Source organism: Sphaeramia orbicularis, chromosome 21 (genome assembly GCF_902148855.1).
Source record: "Sphaeramia orbicularis chromosome 21, fSphaOr1.1, whole genome shotgun sequence".
Taxonomy (NCBI): domain Eukaryota; kingdom Metazoa; phylum Chordata; class Actinopteri; order Kurtiformes; family Apogonidae; genus Sphaeramia; species Sphaeramia orbicularis.
Window position 1 is genome coordinate 31,912,440 of NC_043977.1, and position 22,610 is coordinate 31,935,049.

Consider the following 22,610-nt stretch of genomic DNA (forward strand, 5'->3'; position numbering starts at 1 on the left):
TCATGATTACAGAGCAAAAGGTTTTTGAAGCAGTAGGGAGAATATTTTTTTGCTTCTATCTGCAAGATTAATGTGAAAATACAAAATCTTATAGTGACATTAACGAAAAATAATTACCTTTCACAATACATTTAACTCCTCACAGTCATGTGACACAAGTAAACCTCTTGAGCGTTACCCTCCAGTGTATCTTAATCTATCATCCAACACCAGCAAACACTTGCTGGAACCTACACGACAACTGGCAACAGATTTAAAGTAGCAGTTGTCCAACAATGAGAGGATAAAACATCTCATTTGGCTGCTACCCAGATCAAGTTAATTCCCATACCACATGCAATAAGAAGCACAGCATGCGTTGAAACCAGCACTGCAGAGTTAATTGGAGATTGGGATTCGTGAAAATAGTTTTGACAGAACACATTTCTCGTGCAGACACCCTTAAAAGTCCCAGCCTCCCCCCCGGCTCAGCCATAGCACAACATGCCCCATACAGTGCAAAGCAGCGGGAAGCAGCGCTAAGAACCCAACTTCCAACTGTCAGTGCCCTCTGTGCTGTTACCATGGTGACCTTAGCCCAGCTGGGGGTGTACTCTAGGGTTTGCTGAGCGGGGTGTTGAGGCTGTGTGACATCATGGAGTCATAGGTCCTAGCAGCTTTTTCTCCACTGTCTCCCTCACGGGTCCTATCAGGGTGGAGCAGGTCCCTCTCATTGCCTCCCCCTCCACCACTAGGGCCGGGAGCCACATAGTCCTCCAGGGCCCCTGCTGTCCTTACCTTCTGTGGATCACGTCAAAGGAAGGAAGGTGACAATGAAAACTGCTCAAACCTTCTGTCTGGTATTCAGATTAGTATATCCAGCTGTTGTTTTGGTCTGAGTGCAGTTAGGTTTTCACCAGGAGGCAAAATGCAACTAAAGGGTCTCAAGTGACGACATTCTTTTCCTGATAATATCTGATTTTGTGATTTTTTTTTTTTCATTTATCATAAGCCAAAGAATAGGACTGTGGACAGGGGAGATGCAGATTAAAATTTTGCCATGGCCTAAAAGGTTTACAGATTATTTCAGAGGGGTTGCATGAAGCATCTATCCATTGTCAGTGTATTATCTGCAGTAGATGGCAGTCAGAATATGTCCAACGTGGAGAAGCAGATGCACCAGCACCAAAGATTACAAATATTGCATTGGAAAAAATCTAATTCTTATCAAGTGTATTTTTCTCATTTCTAGTCAAAATATCTCATCACACTTAAAATAAGACATAATCACCTAACGGGTAACTTTTCAGTGAGATATAAGAACTTATTTTTAGACAATAGATCTTGAAAATCTTATTTCAAGAAATCTTACCAAGATAATTTTCACTTGTTCCATTGGCAGATTTTTTTTGCTTCATTCAAGCAAAAAAAAAAAAAAATCTGCCAATGGAACAAGTGAAAATTATCTTGGTAAGATTGGATTTTTTCCAGTGTGTGGACAGGGTCAGCAGTAAAACACATTTTATCCTAATAAAAACATGAGTTTAAGCATATGCTATGTCTGTACATTTTGGCAGCACCTTGTGAAAGTTTCCTTCCACCAGATTCTCTTGACAAAAACAGAAATTTCTGATTTATCATTGCCTCAGTCAGTTTGTTTGTGAGTTCGATAATGGTTTCCATCCAAACTAACTGATAAAGGCAGTGACAGACCAGTAACCACCATGTTCTGAAAAGTAAAACTGCTGTTTTTCTAAGACCACCCGGGCAATTCAGTGCCCCTTTGGAATGGAGGTGTTGAAAATGCTCTACATATCACATACATTTAAATTAATTCAGTTTTTTTAGGTGTCTAAAATATGTACCTCTTCACAGCAGTACATTGCTTCTCCAAGCTTGAGCCATACTGAATGAAATCTACTGCACGTAGTAAAACCGATTATAGCTGACTACTCCATACAGTATTTCAAACTATCTGAACTAACCATTTAAACTAGAAAACAAAAGCTAAATGCGTGGGGTTTTTCTGCAATATTCCCCCCAAAAATTGTCAGGAAAGGCTTTCATTGTGTTCACTATGCAACATATTGTGTCTAATAACACACACTGTTGAAACTCTTACATTGCAAACAGTTTAAGAAGTATCCTCAAACTCAGAATACATAACAAATGAGAAAAGTGTGTGATTATGTGTGTATGTGCAACCTATACTACAGTTATTTCAAAATAAACAAAAAAGTGAAAACATAGGGAACAAAAAATATTCATACTTACACATTTACCAACACAAAAACACAAGTGTATAAGGCAGGGGAGAGGGGATTAGGAAAAAAATAACAAAAAACGTTTGCATTTTTAACTTGCACCGCTTAAAAGACACTGCGGCATCATTAGTAAGGTCGTAAAAGTTAGTTTCACGTTAAGCTAGGTGTTAAGACAGTGATTTGTGGTTTACACCGGGACATGCCACCATGCATGCAGAGACGAGAGCGTAAAAGAGAGAGTCACCTCCTCTTCCTGCTCCTCTCTTGTCTGTCTGGGCCAATCAGAAACTCATTCTGCTGGAGGACTGAGATAGCATGAAGATGGTGGACGGCTCCACGGTAAGGCACGGGCGAGTGGACTGCAGTTACCACGAGAGAGCAAGTGAGCAGGGAGGGTAGAGTCACACGGTAGGCGTATATGAGCAGTGGGGGAAAGGACAGAGGAGACAGTAATGAAGGAGGGAGGGAGGGAGGAAGAGGAAAGAGGGTGGCAGTATTGAGGACAGGCATTAAAAAGGTCCATTAAATGAAAAAAAGGTGAAAGAAGCGACAAATGGTGGTGTGAATTTTGATAATTGGGGTCCATTAGGGTGCAGTGAGAGGGGAGAAAAGAGAAGAAAAAGCACAGCAGGAAGAAATCTGTCAGACCTTTCACTCATTTTTCTATTGATGATGAAGCTTGTTTCACAGGGAGGTGAGGCCAAGCCATAGGGAACAGAAAGTCAGACTAACCCATGCTCAGAGCCATTACTGAAGTCAAAGGTCCTCAATGATCATCATAATATTTCTTTATGCTTCAATACACAAAATTTCTCAGATCATGTACTTATAAGAAGATTGTGTTGGAGTCTATTTGTGCTTAGGGTCATTCATGTGTCAACATTACGTAACTCCAGTTCTACGCTAACAACTTTCTCACTTCTTGTCTTTACACTGATTTCTAAGCAGAAGACATGGATCGGTTTTCATTTAAGTCTTTATGCATGCTCCTGAGTTCTTCAATGTGCTACATTAGCTACTATTTACCTATAAATGGAGTTTAATAATGTCAATAAACGACCAGCTCTGAGAGAGACTCCAACACAAACTTCACTTATGGGTGTATTTTACATATTTAGTCTTTACATCAGCTAGGATTTGAAGGAATTTTATTTACAACGTCAGATTATTTCAGTTTGATAAATGAAATGTACGGTTTGTTTTCTTTAAATAAATAAAATTAAAAACTTACAGCAATTAGTGACGTTATTGGTTTTAGCAAAGCATTTTGTTAACATCAGAGAATTACAAGGGGGGAAAAAAGCCTTTTTTATCCTTAAAAGCCTATTTTGGGGTAAAAAAAGCAGCTTTGTAAAGCCTCCATTTAAGTGCAAATCCTACCTGTGCACGTTCGGTTGCTGTGGGACACATGGCCCTGCAGAGGACTTTCTTGATGACATCAGGCAGCAAGCTGACCGTAATAAGCAGGATGATGCTGAGCCAGGCTGGACCACTTGACAGCATCTGCATGAACACGTAATACATCCTCTGGTAGTTCAGGAATGGCCTGAGCAGAAAGGTAACACATCAGAGGGTCAGTTTCAAGAATTACTTAATAAATATTGAGACTGCAGCTTTGGGTTGCTCTCTAATAGTCAACCAAGTCAAGTTGATCAAGCTTTAATGGTCAGTTAGCTGCAGGTATTTAAAAAAAAAAAAACACTCACAGACAGATATCATTTCTATAGTAGAGGTTATTAATTATTCAGATACTGTATGTCCAGTCACATAATTGCCTGCTGTTCATCAACCTTAAACTTATCTTATGTGAAATATGTTCATAGCCTAATGTTAGTGACATAGCATGATCATTCACTCTACTGTGTTGTGGGCCAGATGAACATGTGCTATTATTCTTAACCCAATCAATACCATTTTATCCAATCACCTGGAGGGTGTTAAAAGCAACTGCCTTTTAAAATCGATTTATTTTAAAGGCTTTAAAAGCAGTAATATATTTCTGTTACGTAACACTGTGATAACAATGTTACTCACAGCATGTGAATTGAAATAATATAATTAATATCATAAAGGTATGGGGACTAATCAACTAGTGTCAGTAGATTGGGAAAATTTTTGGTCAATCACAGCGCTATTATAAATGCTAGGGAAAAAAAACAACATATACCAAATGATTCCTCCCCAGAGAAGAGAGAAAATGACGTAGAAAAGTAATGACCCCCAGATGACAAAGTGATTGATCCAGGTCCAGTGGTGTGTATCCAAGGCAAGCTGAAACACAGAGAATATATACATAGTAAACACACACACAGTCAATAAAGTCAATGATAATGCCTTGAGGCTATACTCTTGTGCAAACCGAGCAGTCAGTGTAGTTGATCACTTATGTAACACCCTAGTTAACACATAGTCCACACGTGATGTCAGGCACACTTTCAAACAGTAATGAGCTCATTCTAATGAAGCGATTACGCAATAAAGCAGCCATTCCTAGTCTGTTCCTGCTCATCTTCTAAGGCTTACACACCTTGAGCGTCACGGTGAACACCAGCACAGTGAAGACAAGAGTTCCAAATGTCCAATTCCCAAACATCTGCAGGGTGGAAAAAAGAGGAAAAGCATCTTTAGTGGTCACATCACAGCACAATCATCTAAACTCATGGGTTCGTGGACACTCAGTTGTTTTGCAGGGCATCGACGAGGCTCAAAAACAGCAGTCAGACCACGTTAATGTCCTATATGCTTTAGTGGGAGGTTGAATTGTTACTGATATTTTCTTTTGAGGTAAAATTTGGTATTCGGTCACTTCATCTCTATGCATCCATAATGTTCTACCTTCTGAATCTGTGTGAGCTGTGCAAAGAGTGAACAGATGGGAGGAGAGTTGGAGGGGGAGGGTAATGGGAGGAGGGGGGTAGAGGGTAGAGGGTGGAAGATAACCACAGCTATCTAATAGCATCATTGTGCCATCTTTCTTATTTCATCAACTGTTCTTTTTGGAGAAGTAATAAGATTTGTCTGGCTTTTTGTTTGTCAACAGTGCATCTAAAGCACAGGATCACAATGGCCCAGCCAGCCTGGTGACTGCTGGATCGGTGAAATTAAAAACCAACCCACTCTGATGACTGCCACTGTACCACAAATACATGGACGTACAAATACACACAGAAAACACACAAACACACTAGACAGAAAAAACAAACAGATGTTGAATCACAATCTATACTAGTATTACTGTGTTTACTACCACAACAAAACAAAAGGATAATGTGGGGGAGTGGGGGGGTCTAAGGTTTCTACTATGTCAGTGGAGTTGTTAAGATCAGGTACTGTGCAGGATTCAGGGCTTGACAGAGATTAGGGGGATAATGGAGCGGTGGAAAACTTCACATTCGAATGAAAGTGCATGGATGACGATGACGAGTGAGAAAGGATGGGTCTGGATGAAACGGTCAAACTGAAAGCTTAAACGGTACGACAGAACCAAAAGAGCGTAAAAGACAGAGAGAGCTGACAGGGAGGGAGACAGGCTTACCATTTGTGTGTTGGTGGTCATAAGCTGAAGAAGAAGAAGAAGAAGAGGAGGAGAAGGAGGAGGAAGAAGAAGAAGAGGAGGAGCAAAATAAAGAGAGAGGAAGCAAAGAGAAGGAGGGGGAAGAAAAGAGAAAAGAATCAGGACAAAGGGTAAAATGAATTTCAGGATGTTTCAACTTAAAAAACAGGACCAAAGGCAATCAAAAACAGTTGACATGATACAAATTAACAATACAGAGAAAGATGCTATTGCGTTGTCGATATGAATGGAAATCTTATGTTGCTGTCCTAAAGGGGGCACCGGGACCGTTATTGTTAAAGATCCATTTTAACAAAACCATGACCACAAAATCTTCCCATTGCACTTAATATTCTCTCATGAGAATCAAATGGAGATGGATGAGTGCTATTAAATATGCCATTAACTGATTTATCCACCATGAACACCCCACAAAGTACCGTAACGGTTCTATTTCCACTCCTTTCACAAATGGCTGAACTCATTATGTCAGTATACACTTACCTGGCCATTGCTGGTGAATGTGGTGTTGTCAAACAGGAAGTAGGCACCAAAGAAGAAGATAACAGCGTCGAACACACCCAGGCACGTCCAGTACAGGAAGACAGGCCAGCGCAGGAGAGAGTTCTTAGCTATGTCCCTAAATGACACAGGAAGGGAGAGAGACATCTGAGCAAAAGTGACACGATGATTTTACATCTTCTTGTCATAGAAGCATATGCACAATATATTTCAAAGAGGTGGACTGTCTCTATGACTCCACCATTTGGTTTTTTGTGGCTTCTTGGTGCCAAAAGTGACTTAAGTTTGGACTGAAGGGGCAGAGCTAGGGAAGCACAAGGGTTAAACGCTAATTTACGGCCCCTGAATGAGACTAGTATAACCTGTGAACCTCTGGTAATTTGTCAGAATTGCGGAGGTTGTCTGTGAACTTAATCCTGTGCCAATCGGTCAAGCCTATAATTTATAAACTTCAGTTCATTCTCTTCTGAAATTTTTCCACAATACAAACAGTCCTCAACAAGACAATAAATTACATAAAAAATAAGACAAAATTGACTAAAAAGCTGTAGGCTGAAGGTTCATGTTGTTACACTTACCCTTAGTACATATAAAAAAAAGTGGCTCATTAGGTTAAAGCAACCCTGAAAGAAAAACAATTGTTCACCCTACAGTTTCATGAAAAGTTAGCTACATGTATTATCTATGGGAGATTAAATAATAATAAAATAAAACTGTAAAACACTGTAAATGACCTCCTCTGTTTCAGTAATAATATTAGTCCAAATATTAGCAAACTGATATTGTTGTGATGGTGTAGGATTTGAAACATTTTTGGTTCCCACGTGCACTTATTCAACATGTTTCCTGGTTGTGGATGTTGGAGGCAGTCCAGGTGATGATACATGAAAGTTCAACAAATGTTTTTCAGTGGAAAAAGAGCAAACTGAGACACTTAGAAATAAATAAAAGATGGATGGCATGCATGACAGCTACAATAAAGAACATTTTCCTGTCTGTCAAATGTTATCCATAAGTGGTGAACCTGCTCTTGGCATCAGAACCAGAGAGAAAAAAAAAGAAATTACACAAAAAAATAGGACCAAGGGTTCTGTAGTCCAATGGCATATTTAAAGACATTAATTGACATTCGTCTGACCTTTCAAGGTCACTCGAGCTCAAAGAACATGGCACCAAATGAAAGCCCATATGTGACTTCCTGTCTATTGCCAATAGTAATTAAAAATAAATATTTCTCCATTCTTTGATCAAACTTGGTAGACCTTACCCCAAAGATGTTCCACAACAAATATCTAGTCATTCTGACTGCCAGTTTTGAAGAAGAAGATTCTTAAAAATTGTTCATGGATGGACAGATGTCGGATGACAACTGACACCAGTAGTCCATCGGGCTTTCAGGCCGTCGGACTAAAAAAAGACTTTTCTTATCCCATGAGAATGTCCCCCATGAAACACAGACATGGAGGGTTGATTTCCAAACCACCAGAGGTCCATAGGTTACACTAGTCCCATGTGAATGTGGTTTTACCGACATGGTCAATTGGTAAATGTCATGAGATATCTGCACAACTAAATCTTTTGATAGTTCCCTCAGTGTGACTAAGACTACAAATGCAGTGACTACAAATACAAACTGTCTGGAAAATAATGTTTTATTCAATACACAGAAGCTCAGAAAGTCAGACTTAGGCTTAAAATCTTCTAATGGGAGAATTTTGTGCTAAGGAGGTCAGTGAGAGAATACCTTGCCCATTTTCTTATATTATTGTTTCAGTTGTTTTCCACTGATTGTAACAACTGAAACAATACACATGTGGCACATGTTGGTCCATCAGCCTATTTTGGTCAAGCTTTGGACATCCACACTCACCTGTACAAGGAGGGCTCCCTTTTAAGAGTCTCTATGGTTACGTGCTGCTCAACCAGGCTGTAGAGGAGGATGGGGAGTGAGGTGAAGCTGATGTTGTACAACGTTAGGTAGGCTGTGTCGTACAGAGGCTGGGGAGTGAAAAACAACGGGCATACAGCATTAGACCCATGGACCAGAGATGATATCTTAACATTTAAACACTGCAAGAAAAAAACAGCTGCCCATTATCATCTTATATATAGGCTACATATAGCCTGTGCCTATAATATTTTAGCCACCACCAACTCTTGAAAAACACACTTAAGTCTTTAGCAGCTATAAATTACAATTTCGTTGCCTACAGCTTATTCTATTATGACATTTGGTTATTAGCAGGAACCATGAAGTGTGAATGTAATTCTTTTGTTCTAAACACTGAAGTGATGAGTGTAGTTTGTGTGCTATAAAATACTAATGCTATAAAAGTATTAGCTAAAAACCAATTAAGAATCTTTGTAGAGTTGAAGAGGACTGGAAAGAAGAGGTTAAGTTTTCTTTAACAAAGCTTTTAAAGTATATATGCATAAATACTGTTTCTTAAATGGAGCTGTTTTATGCTTAAACCTGTGGTGATGTGTTTATATAATAATAGTAAAAGGTCCTTACCTGCTGGGAGAACCCACAGAAGAACTGATACAGGAACTGAGGAAATATGAAGCATACATTCTGGAAAAAAAGGTGAAAAAAGGTGATTAAGTTGTAAAAAAGTGTGAAGAGATTTGAAGTCTAAAAATGCTACTATCTACACATTTCTGTTTATACAGAGATTGTGAGCTATAAGCTCACTGAGTGGGCTGCAAAACATTGGCCTGCCAAAAAGGGAAAAATGAATCAGTTGGCAGGGCACTGCCTGCTGTGGAAGCCGCCCACACTGATCATCACAGCCATGAATCCAGGAGTGAATGTTGCACCGGGGATTCATGAATCCAGTAATCTGTCAGAGTAGCTCTAAAATCGGATTCTTTGTAACTGAGTGTTTCACTTGGAATTACGATAAAGTGATTAAAACGTGTGAGCCAGTGGAGAACATAAGGTCTTTTGTGTTGTACCTTGTAGAAGAAGTACTGAACAAGTTCAGCAATTCGGATGTAATAGTAATGGCCATGTACAAGTAGCATCTTCTTCAGGTGTTTGAACTTTGGGATGGCATAGTCACTGTTTCTTGCTGCCTGACGGCCCTCTTTACCCATGATTCCTAAGGAACAAAAATGATCTGTTAGAATTTGATTACAAATACCTTTGTACCTGTATTTGGCCTTTGTTAAACCTAATAACCCTTAATATTGTTGCTCATTGCCATCTATAATTATTTTGTTTAACCTCATGTGTCCTTAATTATAATTCAATATTTCACTTCATCATTAATACAGTAAGGCTGGGTAAATGTCACGGGGGCGTCCTCAAATCTGGAAGCAGATCCTGCTAAGCCATTGGTTCACATTCTCTTCCTCAGTACGAATTTGTCATAATTAATAAACAAACTGAAGGGAAATTTGTCAAAATGTTAAGTTCTTCTGTTGAGTGTACAAATAAACAATAGCTCATAAATCTTTATCAGATCCGTTTTGGCTGCAGTAATAGAGACAGATTATATTCACTGTATTTTAATGGCTAATTTAGCAAATTATCCGGTATCCACAAATGTTCTATGGGAAACAAGCTCACCAATGCCCACATGTGCTTCTAAAATCATGCTGACATCATTGGCTCCATCGCCGATGGCGAGGGTTATGGGGTGTTCCTTAGAAGCCTTAATCAGCTTCACAATCTGCAGAAACAAAAACCATGTTTTAGCGACAACTACCATTGTTTCACTTGAGGGATGTGGATTGAAGAATGAAGCTTTTAGTAAAAGAGGTGAAGTGTTGCATTCAAACCCTGAATGCTGTGACTTGGGTGTTGGGTCAGTGCTGTACGCTGTTCTCTAACCTGCGCTTTCTGCAGCGGTGCCATTCGACAGCAGAGAACAGCACTGCAGTTGCGACAGATCTCAAGAAAGATCTCTCTGTAGTTGCCATGAGCAGCACCCTCCTGGTTGGGCTTCAGTACAGCAGAGAGAGTGGCCCCGTCAATGATCAGACCAAAGTCGAGGCAATCGACTGACAACCTGGAACAAAAAAAAAAAAAAGACTGTTCAATAGTTCCTTGATGTGCAGATGTTAAGTACAAAGATAAACTATTAATATGTATCATGTACACTGATGTGCACATATACAGAACATAGTATACTGTTTCAAACCAACTGAAAAATGATGGTTATAGAGCCTTATACATTTTGCTTATTGATTAAAAAATGCACAGAATCTCAGGTGGGCATCTTGTCGCTCATTATCTTACAATTTGATTACATCAAAGAGGAGCAAAACTTTCACTCGGCTGTAGATCAGGTAGAGCGGGTCGTCCAATAACCGAAGGGTTGGCAGTTTGAATCCTGCTCTGTCCTAGTGTGCCCATGTGCTGTTGTGTCCTTGAACAAGATACTTCACCCACCTGGCCTCCAGTGCCACTCACACTGGTGTATGAATGCATGTGAATGTTTGGTGGTGGCTGTAGGGGCTGTTTGGTGCTTCCGTCAGCCCCCCCAGGACAGCTGTGGCTACACATGTATTTTACCACCACCAGAGTATGAATGTGAGTGAATGAATAATGGATCAATAATGTAAAGAGCTTTGGGTGCCTTGAAAAGCACTACAGAAATCTAATCCATTATTATTATTAAAAAATTTCCATTAAAAAAAAAACACACTGCTGCCTTTATTCATAACTGAATAGTAATTGCATAATGCCTTATACTGCAATACCATTGCATTTTCTAAACTGGTTATCATATTGTGAAAATCTCATCTGGCTGTAACTCCACAAAGACACTGGCCATACATACCCAGAAATAGAGCGTTGTCTGAGAACAGTCCTGTTTAGCTCGAACAGAACATCGTGCAGACTCTGCTCTTCTGTTCGTTTCTTTGTCAGCTCCAGAATCTGGGTGCTGCGACGGAAAAGCTTGCTGGCGTAGCAGGTCGCCGCTGCTGTCTCCATCTTGTCCCCTGTCAGGACCCAAACTTTCATCCCAGCCTTGTGCAGTGATTCAATCGTGTCTGCAGCTTTCTCCTGGAGCCTGCACATCAATAAGTCAATAAGTGTTTCAGCCTCCAGTGGGGCAGGTTAAAGCATCCATCAAAACTTCAATCAATCAATTACCAACTGGTGATAACTCATCACTGCTTGACCAACCCTGTCTCACCTCTTTTCCCATCACAACTTTTTCTATCAGGCAAAATCGATCAGTTACAGAAAACCACCTTCAGTCTACTTTAATTAACAGAGCATAAAACATGCAAAAGGGAAACAAATATAGCAACACTATTAGTGGAGCCACATATGAAGGTTCAGATTTGGTCTCTTTGGCTCATGAGTCGTGACTTTAAATATGGCTTCATGACTCATTAATCTTCCCCTTTGTGCCCCGCTGAGCCACTGTCTTTAAATCTTTCCCATCCTCCCCCTCTTCGTGGTGACAAACCTGTCCTCCACAGCCGTAGCGCCCAACAGCACAAAGTCCCTCTCGATGATGTCATAAGCCTGTGCCAGCCTCTGCTCCCTGTCCTGCAGGGCCAGTTTGGCTTCCGTCAGGTGATGACACGCCTCCTCGTATTCAGACGTCGACAGCCTTTTGTAGGCGACGCACAGGGTTCGCAGCCCCTCCTGGTTTGACAGGGAGATGAATGCACGTCAAACTAGGGATGAACTGAATGTGAAATTTAAAGCTGATACCAAAACTTAAAATGACACTTTGACCAATTGACCTTCTAAGAAAACTGTGCTAACCTGGAACAATCTATCACTACATTTCATTCAGATTAGTAGCAACAACAGCAGCAATTTACTCACAGAGAAATCAGTTTCCACTACATATAATTGTGATGGAAAAGTGATATCACTGTACCATGAATTAACTACTTATTTTAATGAAGTTGTTGTTATTAAACTTTTTTAATGTGATACTAAATTGTGTATTAGCTGGATAATTCACTCTAATAATAGTTTATTCATCATTGTCAATACTAAAATGTTTGTTTGTTTCATTTTTGTGATACTAAGAGGTGTAAGAACTAAATATTACTCTTGTGGTTTTTCATTTATTGTCGGTTGTTGTCTATAATGCTTGAAATTAAAAAAATAAATAGCTATTAACAATGACATTTTCTGTTTATTTATGTATAAATATAGACAAACTGAACTGTTATGAAGTCTCTCAGCCCTTCTTCACATTACCTTTGAATGAGAACAAACTAAACAACCTTTAATATAGAACAGATAAACATCAGCTACAGACATCTCTTTTGCCAATAGCTGATGTTTGGCTGACATATTGGTGCATCCTGAAATAAAACACAATGTGACCACATGTACTGTTGCTGCATACTGTAAAATTTTGTAAACAAGTAGTTATTTTATTTTATTTTTTTTTTAAATTTCTTTTACATATTTTATGGTGGTTTTATTCTATCTTATTTACCTTATTTACCTTTTATATATTTTATTTGATATTTTATCCTTTCGTCTTATATGCTACAAAACCGAGACCTGGGGAACTATATTTCACTCTATCAAGTACCATTGATCAAATGACAATAAAAAAAGCTGAGTCTGAGTCTGATGTGTTCACAATAATAATCCTGGAATTGTGGTCATTACTGCAAAATAAATTCTGAATTTTGGGTGATAATATTCATAATCATCCTGAAGGAGGTTGTTTCTCAATGACCAATTCGCTGCATATCCCGCTTATTACTTGGCTATGTACCTAAAAAAAAAAAAAAAAAATCAATAATTTGACAGAAAATATTGATATAAAAATTACTTGATTGAAAACTGCCATCATGCTAGGGAGAAAACTCTTAGTAAGGGAATGGAGGGCCCCTTTGACTTCAACTTTCCCCCAGTGGCATACCTCTCTTGGTCAACTGGCAGTATTTGAAAGATTATCATACAAGTTAAATAGAGTAGACGATTATGACGATAAATGGGCTCGCGACTTTTCCTACACAGGTCAACGACGTATCCAGCTCAAGAATTTGTGTTCGGTAATGACTGCTGTAACCCTGTATATGTGTATTGTTGATATCGTCTTTATTGTTTTATGTTTTGTTTTGTCTGAGACTGTCCACATGTCTTCAGTGTACTTGTATTGATAACTGGCTTAAGGTGTGGAACTGTATATTTTGTATGGCCTATTTCTTCTTTTAAAAAAAAGTTTAAAAAATTCAAGTCATTAAAAAAAATACTTGACCGAGGCTGCTATGCAAAAGAAAATTCAAAGAAATAAAAATGCCCTCACTGATGACATTATAATTGTACAAATACTAACCGGATGTGTCATTACACCTATTAACCCTTTCATGCATACTGGTCACTATAATGGACAATTATTCTACAGCTGTTCTCTTGTATATTCATGGGTTTTGTTGTTTTAGTTCCATATCAGCCAATACAGTGAACACTTATGCATAATCCCATACACTGACATTCATACTAATATTGTAACTATGCTGTTCTTGATAAACCTGATCTGCAGTAACATGTTTTAGTGTAAATCAATTGCTAATTGTTATTAGACTGTAATTAACAGTTTTTTTTTTAAACAAAAAGTTTTTTTTTTTTTTTTGCATATTATCTCCATAAAGTGAATGATAAGTGTTTGTATTGCATAGTTTTCCATATCACTTTCTGATATTAGTTTTAATTCATGTTTCTTTGCTTCAAAAATTTAACGCATGGTGTCCGGCTGAGTGGACATTTTTGTAACATCTTAAAAAAAAAAAAAAAACTTGATTGCATTGTATTTTTTTTCATGCTTATAGAGGAATAAAAACACTCAGGAAAAACATATTGGCCAAGGTTCTCATAATTCATGCATGAAAGGGTTAAATACATTATAGTTACAGTGCACCTACCACAGCATTCTGCTCAACACGGGCTTTAACCTGCTCCACCTTCCCAGACACCACCCGTGGGAAAATGGACGAGTCTGCGCCCTTACAGAACAGCAGGTATTCTCCTGAAAGCCCAAAGCAAACATATTAACGTAAACACAGATGGAGTCAGATGTCCGTTCAGAGATTTCCAAGTGTCGTACCTGAGCTTGATTTGACTATGACGCTCATTCTTCTCCTTACAGAGTCGAAATTGAGTACATGCAGCAGCTCGAACCTGCAGGAGAGACAGAATTTTAATTAAAGTTAGTTAATGAATTCATTCTGTTGGGCTTTGTCTTTTGGAGCTCTTTAGATGTTTTTCCAAAGTTGTGCAGATTAAGTTTACCTCCTTTTAAAAACACGGAGGAGATACTTTCTGTCTCCAGACTAAAAATGCCTGACTGAGGCTGGAGTTTGAAGCAAAATTTAGTGCAATCCATGCAGCGGTATGTTAAAATATTTTTGTTTCTGTACATTCTCTACAAAGCACAACGATACTCCAGACCCATTTGTGTTCAGATTTGCTGGATGCACCTCCCCCTCTCTTTTCCACCTCCACTGCGCCCTTAAAATAGCTCACTATTGACAGGCCACTGCAGAGAGGGATGCAGAGAGAGCATCGTTACACAGACACTTCCTTCAGATGAAAACACTACACATTCTCCTCAAAACCACACTCCTCTAGTCAAATCCTGCTGCTTCCCTATCGTTACACACTACAGTTTGATCTAATGGAGCAGTTACCCCCACTTTTTGTTGTGGTTGTAGTTTTTTTGCAACTCCTGAAACACAAGCTGAGAGTCATTTCCCCTCAGGCAGCTGATGTATGACCACAACTCCATCAACAGGATTACTCCCGTTTCACCCTCTGTGGTGTAACCACAACAAACACTTAACAGACTGACCTTTCAATCTCGTCGTCTTTGTTGAGAATCTCCATGTGGTTGTCTTTCAGTCTCAGATAGGTGTAACCCAGTCTGAAAATGAGAGTGGTGGAGAGGAGGGGAAAGCGGGAGGGAGGTTTCGGTTAAACCTGACAGAAAGTATCCATGCACGTTATACAGCATTACTCACAGGGAAAACACTTTCTGACGCACAAGGGGTAACATGAGCACATTTCACACATAGTGTAGTATAACACATGTGCAAAAATAATACATGAGAGCCAAACCCTCTTAATATTATATAAAAAGTTAAGAAACAAGTGGGAAAAATTAAAACACCACTTATTTTTTGCTTTTTATACATATAGAATAAAATTGTTCGTTTAGTCTAGAAACTACTGAAAATTTCTGCCACATTCAAAATAAAAATATTTTCTTTAGAACATTCATTGCTGAAAATGATAAATGTGTTATTTATAGACATCAAGTAATGCTAAAAAAATATATATTATTGCAGTAATAACATCTACTGTTGTTTAACTTACACAAGGTTTTTCTTTCCGTTTCCCTTTGTTCCCTTGAATATAAGGTGTTTTTTTTTTACTCCCTTCACCTTTCATTATTGTTCTTACTCTAATTTAAATAAAATTAAATATATAAAGAAAACAAGCTCAACAATACAAATGTTTTAACTTAGGAAGAGCACAGAAATTAGTATTTGAAGCAACCCTGATTTGCTCTCCATAAGATTTTCTGACATTTCTGTTGGCTGATTTATCCCACTCCTGTTGCAAAAATACAAGCAACTTGACTTTGGTGGTTTGTGACTGTCAATCTTCCTCTTGATCCAATTCCAGGGGTTTTCAAAGGGATTTAGGTCTGAAAATGTGGAGATTTTCCAGAACAGTACGCATTTATGACCTGTTTTAAGCCAAATTTAAGTCTGCAATGATGTCTCTTTTGTCTGTTAAGTATCTCTGATATTGATACTGAAAGATCCAGTTCGTTTTATATACTGAGTTTTAAAACTTATCAAAGTCAAGAATTGTCCTGGGATTATAATCATCTGAACACCCAAAAATAGTGCTTTTCTGGGTGACACTGCACTGTACTTGCTGGATGAGTCTGCATGACAGCAAAGGAGTCATTATGGCCAAACAGGAGAACGTTTTAACACATGGTGTCATTCACATAACCTCAGATGAATCAGCCACTTGCTGAAGAGCAAAGAACCAACAGAACACCAAAGAACTGAATATACAGTCGCAGAAAAAAATCATTAGACCATCAAAAGTCATCAAAAACAATGATTATGCAATCAAGTACTAACTCCTGTGTTCGTTATGTGACTAAAACAGACAAAAAAGAAAACATGGAATGCCTAAAGGCACTGTTTTTGGCAGTACAATGCCATAGATATTGATGTAAGAACTAAAGTGATTTAGGTTATTATCAAGAAAACTATGGAAAATGCCCAGATATCAGCTCTGAAATTAAACTCTTATGAGATATTTTTGTTGTTATCATTTGTTATGACCCTGGGTCATAATTTGCCTATTTATGTTTATATGTATATATTTTTTTGTCATGTCATGTTGTATTCTCTCCCCAGCCCTGTAGGGGTGCTATGCCCTTTTTGTGTCTGTTTTTGGTTCATGCAGGAAGCTGATTGGTGGAGCGAGATTACCCGGCCCCTTAAAAAATGGCACTGGATCCTCCAGCTTGGCCTCTGTTTGCTCCCTGCCAACTCCCAACAACCGAGATCCTGTGTGTGTGTTTGGCCATCAGTCGTCGTGTGTGTTCAAGTGTGTCTGTGTAATTTTGTAAATTGTTGTAAATAGTGAATTTTTGTGAATCAGTCCTATTTTCTGGTAAGGGAGGGCAGCTCTTTTGTTTTCACCTTTTCTCCTGTTTTTGGTTAAGGAGTTTAGGTTAGTTTAATGTATTTTATTTCTTGCATTTTGTTTTGGATTAGAGAATTTAGTTTGAGCCTTGAATAGGACTTTTTGTTTGTTGTTTTAGCCGAGCCCTCCCCTAACCCTCCTTTAGTTGTTTAATAATAAATATTTGAGCTTTAGTTTTTTGACTGACGTCTGTGTTTGGGAGTTGGGAGGGGACAAAAAGAGCGTATTATGTATGTCTTGGTGAACCCCTAGGCCGGGACTTAACACATTACATTTGTCCAAACAAATGTACCTTCAGTGGTACCAGGCATTAAAATGAACAAGAAATTGAAGAAAACAAGGGTGGTCTAATAATTTTTTCCATGACTGTATATACATGTGGCCAGATCTAAGTTAAAAGGATGTGCTCATAAGTGGATAATTCAGATAATCAGGCTGCCATGGCAATATCCTAGCCTCTGTTTATAGTAATGCTTATTACTGACATTTTTTAAAATTTATTTAGTTATTTATTTATTTATTTCAAGCCTAATGTATTTCATTAGAATTTTCTTTACAGGATTATGGTTATTATGTCAATCAACCTGTAATATATACCATCTTGTACTGCAACTGTATTATGCTACTGTATATTACTTTTTTCCCTCTGGGCCAGAGTGTAATTGAGGGTCATGTGATAACCTGTACTTGTCAATAAAGAGAAAGTTACAAAACAAGAACAACAAAGAACTGCAATGTCGTTGTGTGTTTACCTTTTCATTCCTTCCACCAAAGCCACTTCGTCGGGCGAGGAAGAGATGTAGAAGGAGGTGGGCCTGCCCTGGTGGATGCCCCTCTTGATGCCGTCCACCGTCTCCTCCTCCTTCACCTGCACTGTGTGGCAGAGACACAGCGCCCGAAAAAACAGATCCTCGTGCTCCTGCAGCCACACAATTTCAACCGTTGTAATTATTTCACACATGCAGCAATAAAGTTATAAATCAATACTGAAATTACACGGAAAATGATACAGCTCCTTCTTTCACAACTTTAACCTGGCCTTTGTTACTTTTTTTTTCATTTTAAGACACAATCATCAAGTTCCCCAGCCTTTACATTATGTCTCTGTGGTATTTTTCTTTAACATTTTCTGCGCATTTGACTTTTTCCTCTCTCTCTGTTCATCAAAGTTGGCTATAGCTTCTTATGCTGACGCTACAATTTTCTTTTATTAAATCTAAACAAATCACTGCTGTTGCTCCCAAAAAACGCAAGACTCATCAGTTTCCTCTGCACCAGAGGACTCTCTTCTGTGTAAGCTTAAGAAACAAAGCACTGTGGGTTAACAAGAAAATTCTGTCTTTTTTTTAAAACTGCAGCAAGTTGTATTGTTTCTACACTAATGAACAATTGACATTTATTTAGAACAAAGTGTTATAAATAATTAATTTATTATTCTCCAAGTCACATTTTCACATTACAGTGTGTGTATATACATATATATAAAGATTTTTTTCCCACTTGTCTCATCTATAATTGAGATGTGTTTTTCTAGCAACTTAACTGCTTTGTCAAAAACACACACTTACCCTCCTGTATCCTCCAGGCGAGGAATCAATCATGTCGATACTGGAGGCAGCGCTCAGGATTTGGCCGTTGCAGATGGCGTGTGGGATGTAGACGTTCCCATCGACACAGCATTCAATAAACTCCATGTTGTTCTCAGTCAGAGTGCCTGTCTTATCTGTAAACACATACTCCACCTGGGAGGTAGAAGAAGAGGAGCGAGGTAAGACATGCAAATAGTTTATCTGGAGTTACTGAATCAAAGTTTTAGTGTGGCATTACCTGTCCCAGCTCTTCGTTGAGGTCAGACGTGTTCACCTGAGCTCCCTCTCCCAGCTCCTCATCAAACATCTCCTCATCCCAGGTGATGAAATAAGAGCCCAGGAACTTCTGCATCTCCACCGTCACGTACATAGACACTGGGATGATGTAATTAAACAAGACCATGAAGGCCAGGAAGTCTGTGAATGCTCGGATCACCTGAAGGAGGGAGAATGTGTCAAGGAAAGTGCAATACAGGCTGTAGGTGAAAGAGATATTGGGACTAATATAAAGGACAGTGGACAAACCACGTGTCGTTGGCGCTCGTTTTCCGTCCTGTGGTTGTACCAGGGTTCATCTCTGTCAGGAGACCACTGCCAAGCGTATTTCAGGACAGTGTTGATCACTGCTTTACTTATCAGGATGCACAGATAGACTATCAGAAAGGCATTCATCGACCTGCAGAGAGAAATGGTAAAGGTCAGAGACAGACAGGAAATGTACCAATCAGCACAGAACAGCTCTAGATCATAAATCTAAATCATGAGATGAAAGCAGAGGGAGCATGGTCATACTTTTCTACAGCAGAGCGCTTCTGAGACTTTGACTGGTAATTTAGTGCCATCTTCGTCTCCATACCAGTGTAGACTGCAACAGCTGAGGGGAAGGAGAACTCTGGGTGAGCGAGACCTGAGGACATCAGCCTTTTCTCTCAAAAGCTGCATCCGCACCCAAAATAACTCAAGGCTCAGGAGTTTTTCCACCATGATCCAAAGAGCGGGCAAATTACAGCACTGGTGGCAGTTTTCAGACATTATTCTTGCATGCAACTTTTTCGTATTCAGCACAAGTGCTCAATAAAGCCTGAACTTTGCTGCTGGTTAATGTCTTACACACTTTCTTCTCAAACTCCATGAACGTTATCTTACAGTGTATATGGAGTAGTTTCTGTTTTTTTAACTATAGTGGCTGTAATAAAAGGCTTCTGACCTATTAGAAGTGTCAGAAAAGTTTCTGATCTATCAAAAATTATAAGCCTACACAGGAATTTTTGGGGGGCCATAAAATAAAAATCATTTAAACTAACTTCATATCATGTCTATGAAGTGAGTTATTTCAATGTGAGAAGAACAAAGGACAAAAATAAATACAATACTACCATAAATATGTTGTGTATTTTTCAGCGTGGCTCCTCTAAGGAGTAAGTTCTCAGCCCCGAGTGGTCTGCAGAAATGGGAAAAAAAAAGTCAGCCGTTATGTCAGAGACATCTTTTAATAACCCCTGTTTCAAAAAAAGATCACAAAATGTAAACCCACCTAGCCACTGGCTCTTCTTTGTCCTTGTAAATATTGATTCGTCCAACAAATCTTAAAAAAATACGGAAAGAAAATTAAGAAATGCCACTAAAGGGCAGTCTACTTCTAAGAGGTTATAGCAGATAGGTGTACAAAGATGCATTAATGACTGTATGTCACACTCACTTGTAGAGGTCAGGCTGCGGTTGTTCACATTCAATAGTGGCATGTAGAGAATCCACCTCCTGCTCGGTTCTAAAGGCCATGGTATCTGGTACAGCATAATAGGTCTGAAGGAGGAAGGTGGAGGAAGGGGGAGAAGAAGAAGAAGACAACAAAAGAAAATGTCACCCCACAGCCACTAATGAGAGCAGGGTTCATCGGACTCTTCAGACTGGCTTCCAGCAGGTTTTCTAAATGACGGGCAGAAGTCAGGAGCTGTTAGAGCGCTCCCCGGGTCAGAGGAGGACGGCATGCTGGGACGGCGAGCGCATCAGGGGGGCGCCCAGGGGTATGTGTATGAGGAGGGTGGGAGGAGTACTCGACTCTTTACTGGAAGAGGATGAGTGAGTGTTTGTGTGTGTGTGTGTGTGTATGTGCTCAGCCATGCATGAGGTCTTCTGAGTGACATCAATGAACATCAGTGGAAAAGTGAAAATGTGAAATGCGGTGCGTGATGGTGTGTCACCAACACGTTTATGCATTTGTGTGAATGTTAATAGGAGGGGCACAGGATATCAGCTAAATACAGTGAAATCTGAGGAGGTGTAAGCCTTTTCTAATAAAAGAATGTTTTGAAGCTGTGCATAGGTTCAATTTTATACAGTAAAATCCATCTGTGTTAAATAGAGCTAGTTAATATGGACCAAAACCATTATTTTGAGGCTTCCATACATTTCCATACATGATATACACTACCCATCCAAAAAAATATAGTTATGTGTCCAAAAAATGACAGAAATCAATGTTGTGGGAGTGAATAAACTTGTTGAAATGATGGCGAACATGTACTATGATGAAAGCTAAAATCTAAATAAGGCTACGGCTAAAAAAGAGGAGAGGACTTTTTTTGGCCAGGCTGTGTATTTCTTAGTATTTCCTGAAATTAATGTTTTGTTCTAAGTCAAAGCATGTCATACATCACAAGCACTTTCATTCAATATAAAGTGCCAGGACAGAGTCTTTCTCCCTGTCAGAAAATGCATAACTGCAAAAGGTAAAAAGAAACGTAAAAGTAAAATGTAAAAAAAAAAAAAAAAATGCACAAAAAAATGTGTCTCTATTACATAAAAACAGGCAAAGTTCCACATACAATGATATTCTACAACTGGCTGGAAAACTATATGTTTTTCAGGGGAATTTCAAAGAAATTGCAGCATTAAATAAGGAATAAATAAGTAAAACCATTGCTCCTTCCAATTCTTATTAATTTTAAAAGAGCTGAGAACTAGTGTAAGTATGTTACATATAGTGTTGCATCATGGGTAGACTTTAGCCTTACTACTTGCTGGTGTATTCAAGTCCATTTATAGTGATTCTTTTATGTCTGCCCCCATTAACTGTGTTCAGTTAAAGTTGCAGGAGCCAAAAATGGAGGAAAAAAAAAACACTAGAATGTGAAAATACACTCTTTTCTTCTGTAGCTTCATCCTTCTAGTCCAAATCAATAGACTAAATATAAATACAGGTGATTGTAAGTGAAGCCACTAGCCAAGCTTCTGCATCCAGACACAAAGTAGACCAGTAGAACAGCGTCCAGATCAGGTCTGATGGAATCTGACCAGTGAACATAATTACAGCTGTCCATCACATACTTTCCCTCCTTCCTGTCTCTGAGATACCTGTGATCAACCTGTAAAAATCTCTATCACAGGTTCCATTTTCTACAGCCTGAAAACACAGGCAAGAAGTAGATGCAGAAACCACATGTCCTCTCAGACCACTTGAAATACCATACGGTGAAAATAATAATTCATTCATTATGGAGTTTTTGTCTAGTGATGCTGAAGAACTATCAACCACTGCACCTTTAACCTACAGGAATTTATGTAGCACTAAGGACAGAAAGTAAACAAAGTTAGATATTAAACAAGTTCAGACCATTTCACTAATGTAGTAACTGAGCTGCTTTTGTTTGCCGACAGTAAATCTAGTTTTACATATGGGTGCTTCTATGAAACTGGGTAAATTTTAGTACCTGGCACTTTTTAGACCCAATAATAAAAGACAAATTAAAACATATTTCCCCCTGGATTTACCTAATGATGACCTCAGATAAATGCAAAAAAAAATGATAGTGTTGGTCTGAGCCATCCCATAATTAATGAATTTATAATAAAATATTGGGGCCAAAAATAAGGTCAAAATTGGGACAGGAAAAGCTACCTAGGTGTCAGTGCACTTAACCTGGAAAATATGGCTTGAAATGGTCTAATATACCGCTATAAATAAGGACACTGTTAAATTTGGCGATCCTAGTGTTTTTTCTAATCCAAACATGCGGGTTTTGAATGAATCT

General features: G+C 38.8%; 1 protein-coding gene across 2 annotated transcripts in view; it reads right to left on the bottom strand.

Moving 5' to 3' along the window:
- Positions 1-22,610, bottom strand: part of LOC115412589 (probable phospholipid-transporting ATPase IH) — a 53,534-nt gene that overhangs the window by 5,488 nt on the left and 25,436 nt on the right. Inside the window, exons 7-30 of one of the 2 annotated variants that reach the window (XM_030125178.1) lie at positions 20,279-20,382; positions 20,114-20,164; positions 19,956-20,020; positions 19,372-19,453; positions 19,105-19,255; positions 18,818-19,015; positions 18,559-18,732; positions 17,743-17,909; positions 15,108-15,179; positions 14,364-14,437; positions 14,182-14,285; positions 11,748-11,929; positions 11,109-11,342; positions 10,157-10,334; positions 9,893-9,995; positions 9,277-9,422; positions 8,834-8,893; positions 8,189-8,316; positions 6,301-6,436; positions 5,779-5,802; positions 4,771-4,836; positions 4,411-4,514; positions 3,624-3,789; positions 2,488-2,602 (exon numbers count right to left, since the gene is read on the bottom strand). In XM_030125178.1, the coding sequence (XP_029981038.1) occupies positions 2,525-2,602; positions 3,624-3,789; positions 4,411-4,514; positions 4,771-4,836; positions 5,779-5,802; positions 6,301-6,436; positions 8,189-8,316; positions 8,834-8,893; positions 9,277-9,422; positions 9,893-9,995; positions 10,157-10,334; positions 11,109-11,342; positions 11,748-11,929; positions 14,182-14,285; positions 14,364-14,437; positions 15,108-15,179; positions 17,743-17,909; positions 18,559-18,732; positions 18,818-19,015; positions 19,105-19,255; positions 19,372-19,453; positions 19,956-20,020; positions 20,114-20,164; positions 20,279-20,382 (2,847 nt within the window). In that variant the 3' untranslated portion in view covers positions 2,488-2,524. The remainder of the gene's footprint in view (positions 1-2,487; positions 2,603-3,623; positions 3,790-4,410; positions 4,515-4,770; positions 4,837-5,778; positions 5,803-6,300; positions 6,437-8,188; positions 8,317-8,833; positions 8,894-9,276; positions 9,423-9,892; positions 9,996-10,156; positions 10,335-11,108; positions 11,343-11,747; positions 11,930-14,181; positions 14,286-14,363; positions 14,438-15,107; positions 15,180-17,742; positions 17,910-18,558; positions 18,733-18,817; positions 19,016-19,104; positions 19,256-19,371; positions 19,454-19,955; positions 20,021-20,113; positions 20,165-20,278; positions 20,383-22,610) is intronic. The other variant, XM_030125177.1, reaches the window with a different exon arrangement.